This window comes from Bombyx mandarina, chromosome 26, assembly GCF_030267445.1.
Source record: "Bombyx mandarina strain Sakado chromosome 26, ASM3026744v2".
In the NCBI taxonomy this organism is placed as follows: domain Eukaryota; kingdom Metazoa; phylum Arthropoda; class Insecta; order Lepidoptera; family Bombycidae; genus Bombyx; species Bombyx mandarina.
Genome location: NC_143232.1, coordinates 1,506,450 through 1,513,723, shown reverse-complemented (window position 1 = coordinate 1,513,723; position 7,274 = coordinate 1,506,450). Strand labels below are relative to the sequence as shown.

Sequence of the window (7,274 nt, the reverse complement as noted above, 5' to 3'; positions counted from 1 at the left end):
ATAAAAAAAAACAAAAAAACATAATTCACTAGTTAAAACCTTACAGGAACAATTGAAAATGGCTGTACGATATTTCGATTGCTTTCGGAAACCTAGCAACGTGTTGAGAGAGAGCATCGATCAAATAATGAATAGAATGCGAAATATAACGAACGTTATGGTCGAATCTGTTGATAAAATCGAGAAGTTGTTGTTCTTCATAGGTAATCTATCTATATATATAAAAATGAATTGCTGTTCGTTAGTCTCGCTAAAACTCGAGAACGGCTCGACCGATTTGGCTAATTTCGGTCTTGAATTATTCGTGGAAGTCCAGAGAAGGTTTAAAAGGTGAAAAAATATGCTCGGAATTATATAAAAACGAACAATTTTGTTTTTCCTTTGACGTGTCCCCCGTCGGACGGATTCTTTTTGTTTTTTTTAAGTTTATTTTATACAAAAGTTTAGGTCTTTTATTTATCGATTGAGGCACTACGAAGTCTGCCGGGTCAGCTAGTGTAACATTAATATTACTGTTCTATGCTAAGAATAAATACTAGTTTAAAAAAGTAACAAAATACGCTTTTATAGAAAATCTAACTAAAAAATTGAAAATAAAATTTAATCATAAATTTGAATTAAAAATGGTGTAAGAAATATTTTTTTGAAAAGCGTGGGGTACTTTTTGGATATTATCAAAATAACCCATCTACTCATATCTGTTCATAAAATATTTATAACTACTGATACCATGCAACTCACGCTATTTTTTTACAATAAAATCATTTTTTCTTACACTATTTTTAATTCAAATTTATTAAAATTTATTTTCTATTTTTTAGTTGGATTTTCTATAAAAAACATAGTTTGTTAGTTGTCTTAAACTGTTATTTATTTTTCATTTTTAAGTTGAGTTTCAATTTTTTTATTATAATTTTCTCAAAAAAATTTTTTAATATTGTTTTGTCATCGGTCCTTAATAAGTATACCAAATTTTGAGTTAATGCGACGTTTTGAAGGGGGTCAAAATCACGTTCAAAGATTCCGTTACAAACATACATACGTCTGAAGCTAATAAAAGCATATTAATAATATGATGGACGGTGGCTTTGATGTTTCGCTATTGAAACAGTGGCTCCGGCAACCAACCTTGAAATAACTCCCCTCCACGGTTTTTTCCCAAGCGCTATGACATGTCCTTCTTCAAGCTGGTGGTAGGATCTCTTGTGAGTCCGCACGGGTAGGTACCACCACCCCACCTATTTCTGCAGCAGTAATGCGTTTCGGTTTGAAGGGTGGGGCAGCCGTTGTAACTATAGGTACTAAGCCCTTAGAACTTATATCTCAAGGTGGGTGGCGCACTTACGTTGTATTTGTCTATGGGCTTCAGTAACCACTTAACACCAGGTGGGCTGTGAGCTCGTTGACCCATCTGGCAAAAAAAACTCCTTCTTCAAACGAGCATTGCGATGAGCACTTATTGGTGGGCAGTGGCTTGGCTCTCACCCTGGCATTGCTGAAGTCCATGGGTGACGCTAACCACTCACCATCAGGTGGCCCGTGTGCTCGCCCGCCTAGAAGGGCAATAAAAAAAGTAACGCAACCCATTTTTTTGTTTTATTAAAACACAAAGGAATTTTATACTACATAATTTATTGGAGAAGTTCTAGGCATTGGCATGTGCTTTGTTCTCAAGGGACACGCTCGATAAAGCGAAGGATAGTATTAAATTATATACTGTTGTTTTTTTTATTATAATAGTTCAGCATTTAATGAGGTCGATTGATGAAGTAATGTTATAATCGAAGAGTACAATACTATAATAGATGTGACGTATTTTGAACTCGCGAATAATATAGGTAGTATCATTCTGGCAAGTTCTGCCGTGAAGCAGTCATGCGTTCCAGTTCTTAATGTAGGTCAGCCTTTATACAATACTAGCGGCCAAATCCGGCACCGCTCGGGTCTTTAACAAAAATTTCAACGATGTTTGACGTTGTTTTATTTTTTTTAAATAAAAGAACATTTATTGCGGCACAACTATAATAGTCAGACATATGCTGTCGCGACACTTTTTGTAAATAATAATGTGTTCTACAAAGTCGTAGTACATTATTTTATTCTATCATCAATAGCTTTCGCAGGGCACGCGATGTGAAAAATATTTTAGGTGATTTTTTTACACTTTGGGTTACATTATTGGAGTTTTAGTAAGGATCCCTAATTTTTTTCAAAAAAGATTATAGCCTATGTCACTGGGGAATAATGGAGCTTCCAAACAGTGAAAGAATTTTTCAAATCGATTCAGTCGTTTCTGAGCCTATTCAATACAATACAAACAAACAAACAAATCTTTCCTCTTTATAGTATTAGTATAGACAATTTAAGATCGTATCTCACTCATATTGTGATATTTTTTTTATTGCTTAGATGGGTGGACGAGCTTACAGCCCACCTGGTGTTAAGTGGTTACTGGAGCCCATAGACATCTACAACGTAAATGCGCCATCCACCTTGAGATATGAGTTCTAAGATCTCAGTATAGTTAAAACGTTAATCTTATTTTCAATTATTCCAGTCGACTCCTTACGCTCATCCGTGTCATGGTTGGAATCAAAAGCGAATTATTGCAATGAAAAGCTTGGAACGCCTCACAGGCGATGTCTTGAGGCAATGAAGAAGAATGCGAACGAATACAAATTCATTGATGCGAATATTTGTGAGAATTTAAGGAATGTTAAGAATTTATGTGACGTTGAGGATTCCATTGATGATTCTGTATTAGCTACTATTAAGAGAAGTTACGATATATTTATATGATTTTTTATTAAATATTCGAATGCGTCATGTAAATGTAGACTTTTTTTCCTATCTATGCTGATAGCCTTGAGAGGCTATATCAGCTTCGCCCTAACGTGTAGGTGAACTCACGGGGCTCAAACCGGAGTGGTGCTAACACTGGCCCTAGCAAGAGCAGTGCTTCGCAGAATCTACCACCGGATCGGAAACGCGACCCACTGAGAAGAGCCGGTGAGAAACTCAGTGGGCTGTGTCTGTGGGTTGATTCGCTCGTCGAGAGCGACGGGTTCGACGAGGGCGGTGACCGGTGCGTGTGGTGCCTAAAAGCACCGTTAATTGATCGGGAGGATCCGTAATGACGTGATGTAGACGTGATTTTTTGTTCAGGAATGAGAAAGTTCTCGGAACGCGTTCGGGTCATGCTCAAAACGAATGTGGACCTCCGTCACGTGTATTCGGTAGCGAACAACGCTAGTCTGACGGCGAGTCAAGTCGCTGCCGGCATCGTTACAGAGATGAGGAACAAAGCTGATCCTTTATTGACTTGGCTGTCCTGGAGCTCGTTTGTGACCAGCCTATTCTTATTGTTAATTATCATCAGGTTAGAATTTTGCAGTACTTTATCTAGCTATTTAAGTTTTTATAGCCTGCTACTTCTACTACGGACGAGTGGTACGGGGACTGGTGGTAAGACATTTTGTGAGTCCGCACGGTTAGGTACCACCACCTTGCCTATTTTTGCCGTAAAATAGTGATGCGTTTCGGTTTGAAGTGTGGGGCAGCCGTTGTACTGTAAAAACTGAGACCTTAGAACTATTATTCCAAGCTAGGTGGCGACATTTACCTTGTAAATATCTTTACTTGGGTAACCGCTTTGTATCAGGTGGGCCGTGAGCTCGTCCACCCACTTAAGCAATAAAAAAGCTTGAAGCTTGTAGCTTGAAGAGGCTAAGGCCAGGTTGGTCGATTTGGTTTTTATTGTTTCGCAAGATACCTTTATTGTTAACGAAAACATTGCCTTATGTCTGAAATATCAGATTAGTATCCGCAATTTCTTGTTAGGCCAGATGTGAACGAAGTTTCCCAGACTAAGCCCCACGAGCTCATCTACGCGTTCATTGAAGCTAGCATAACACATCGAGGCTACTAGCAATGAATAATAAAGAAAATACCACAATAATTGTTTAATGCCAAAGTATTTGAGGCTGTATGCTCATTTATACTCATGAATAAGTGGATAATTAACCTTTTTTTTTCCTACCTAGGCTGATAGCCTTGAGGCTATATCAGTGTCGCCTTAACTAGTAGGTAAGCTCACGGGGCTCAAACCTGATGACGTTGCTAACACGAACCCTAGCAAGGGCCGTACTTCGCAGAGCGGAAACGCGACCCACTGAGAAGATCCGGCGAGAAACTCAGTGGGCTGTGTTTGAGGGTTAATTTACTCGTCGAGCCCTTCGTCGCAAGCGACGGGTTCGACGAGAACGATGACCGGAAATTAACCGTTACACTACTATACAACTAGATAAGAATACATCAACCGTCTTCTCCATTAAAACCGCGTTCACTTTTCCAAAACACACCGCTTTATAGCATTATACCTAGTCAGGTCATAAGTATTGTCACACAGTAAAAACTTTTCTTTTAGAATGCTGGCCACAAAAAAGTTTATTGAATTCGAATTTCGAATTGTTCATGAAAATAAAAATGTATACTTTTAGAATTTTACTCATTTTTAAATATGGAGTGGACGCTTAAAGAAGACCGTGTTGCAGTTATTGCATCGTTGCGGTTACGCGCCAATTCAAATTTTTAACATACTGAAAATTTTGAATATAACCAAAAGATTCGTTTATCGTACTATCAAACAGACAGAATTTATGACCTGACTAGGTACATAATCCAAACTTTTCTATTTCTAGAGCAAAATACTATCAGAACATGTACGAGACGAGATCTAGATTCGACAACAGGTATATAACAAAGGAACTGCTTGAAATAGATTCAAAAAGAAGACAGGAAGGAAGGAAAAACGTTCTACCGTTGCATAGGCGTGAGAGAGATAAATATATCGCCGTAAGATCCAACCTACCTAAGATACACTGTTTATATTAAACAAAACACAGCAGTTACTCGCTGATGTGTTTCAAAACTTAGGGATTTTTACGAAGAACGGCTTAAAAATGGTGCTAGAGTTCGTGCAGCTTATTTTTGTTTTTTCCTGTAGATTAGTTTACTTACAATTTTTTTTTTGTAAAGTCGCGTGCAAGAAGCATTTTCGTGGCTACACGTTCTTTTCGTTATAAGTGTAAAAAATTCTTGTTTCTCATTTAAGCTCCTTGTGTGTTCGGTTCATATTATGGTTTTACTACCGACTAAACATTCAACATACAAAAGAAAAGATTCATCCTTCATCAATGTATTATTTTATTAGATTTTTCGACATAAACCTGCTGTCGACATTTCATCATATTCCATATCGTTTGAAAGTGTCACTTAATGGCGAACCTAGATTTTTTTCTGCAAAGAACGTTAACATTTTTTCTTTTTTTGGCAATTAAACCCTTTTAACTATCTTGTCACACAAACAAAGAAGGCAACAGCCTACAATGACAAAATATTTTAAGACTCTTTTACAGAAAATCGTGATGCTATGCTCGGCTAATAACTTAATACCTTGCTAAATTCATTTTATACCTTTGAACTGTTTAGTGGTAACTCCTACATGCTGGATATGGAGCAAAAATATTGTTTACTTTGACGATATTCTGATTTTTGCAGACGACTTCGCTACGATTGATGCAATCAGAAAAAGTAAATTGGAATCGTTCAGTTATTTTCATGATAATAACAACATTCAAGCTAATGATTCATATAACAGCGGATTACAGTTTATATTGGGTGTTAACGTTAATACGTTACCATGAGAGTCGTCAGACGCCAGTCGAAGGTTAGGTATTAGATATCAAACATTACGGACTTTTTGGCGGGAACGCGAGGAATGAAGTTGTCTGATTTGTTTTATTTTGTCTATTTAGTGTTTCTTCAGGCCTTAATGTGTAATAACGGTGATTTATTAACTGTTTCGAGCCTTTTGCCATGTTTGACATACGGTTGTCAAACGTGGAAATTCACTGCTGAAACAAGACAAAAGATAAGCGTCTGTCAGAGAGGACTCGAACGAAGCATGCTAAAGATAAGGAAACTGGACAAAATACGACACGCTAAAATAAGAATAATAACTAAGGCAACAGACGTTCTGAGTTACGCTCAAAAATTGAAATGGGCGGAACATGTTGCACGACTAACTGATCATAGATGGACCAAAAAAGTTACATTCTGGAACGGTCCCCTAGGCAAAAGAACAAGAGGTAGACCTATAACAAGATGGGAAGACGACATTAAAGCAATAGCTGGTCCAAACTGGAAAAAAGTAGCTGAAGACAGAATCAAATGGGCATCACTGGAGGAGGCCTTCACTCAATCTGGGGTTCCGGTAGATTAAAAACTACATATTATTAAATAAACATAATTATATAATATTAGGTAAACATACTAATTATATTATAAGCGATGAAAACTGTATTAAAAATTATACTAAAATCAAACATAGATTTAAGTTAAGTAAATTTACTGGAAATAAAAAGGCTTTATTATTATTATTATTATTATTAACTGCTTAATATCTGTGAAAGTGCACAAATGTGGGAAAACGAAACAAAGCAGCTGTACGTAACTTCTCGGGATCCTCCAAAAAGTCCACTGAAAAAATTTCAGTAAATAACCACCATTTTACTGAGATTATATTTCATCCCATATCATCTCATTTCATTTAACTTAATTTCATCCCAGTTGATTAATGTCTCAAATTAATCATCTTCATTTCATTTCACTCCATATTATTATTTTTCATAAGAAATAAGAATATAAATTAAAATAAGACATGACCTAAAGGTCTTAGTTACCAGGTCATAAAATCCCTAAATAAAACAAACATTACATATCAACAACTCAGTGAAAAGACGTCGACTGAGTGGCAAAAAATAGATACAGCAATGCACGGACTGTATTTTTTCCTTTTTCAGAAAGTATACCAGATCTGGGAATAAAAGTCTTTGGATCAGGATTCGTAGCCAGATTCCTCAAGTCTATATTGGATGCATTATGTATTCCATTGCATCCTCCAGTTTCCGTGCCTTCATCGTGCTTGCCAAGTCCACATCCACCGGACTTCCGACGATATATGCAGATTTGTAATTTTTTTTTCAAATCTCTTTAGCACAGTTTTACAGATGATAATGATCTTTTTTTTTATTGCTTAGATGGGTGGACGAGCTTACAGCCCACCTGGTGTTAAGTGGTTACTGGAGCCCATAGACATCTACAACGTAAATGCGCCACCCAGCTTGAGATATAAGTTCTAATGTCTCAAGTATAGTTACAACGGCTGCCCTACCCTTCAAGCCGAAACACATTACTGCTTCACGGCAGAAATA

General features: G+C 36.9%; 1 protein-coding gene across 1 annotated transcript; it reads left to right on the top strand.

The window, feature by feature from the left end:
* The first annotated feature begins 1,782 nt into the window (after window positions 1-1,782).
* Window positions 1,783-7,057, top strand: LOC114253105 (DC-STAMP domain-containing protein 2-like). The gene is made up of 5 exons (XM_089738744.1): window positions 1,783-1,894; window positions 2,558-3,379; window positions 4,701-4,854; window positions 5,560-5,728; window positions 6,864-7,057. Exons 2-5 carry the CDS (start codon window positions 3,168-3,170, stop codon window positions 7,055-7,057), a joined length of 729 nt encoding a protein of 242 aa, XP_089594870.1. The 5' UTR covers window positions 1,783-1,894; window positions 2,558-3,167.
* Window positions 7,058-7,274: the final 217 nt, after the last annotated feature.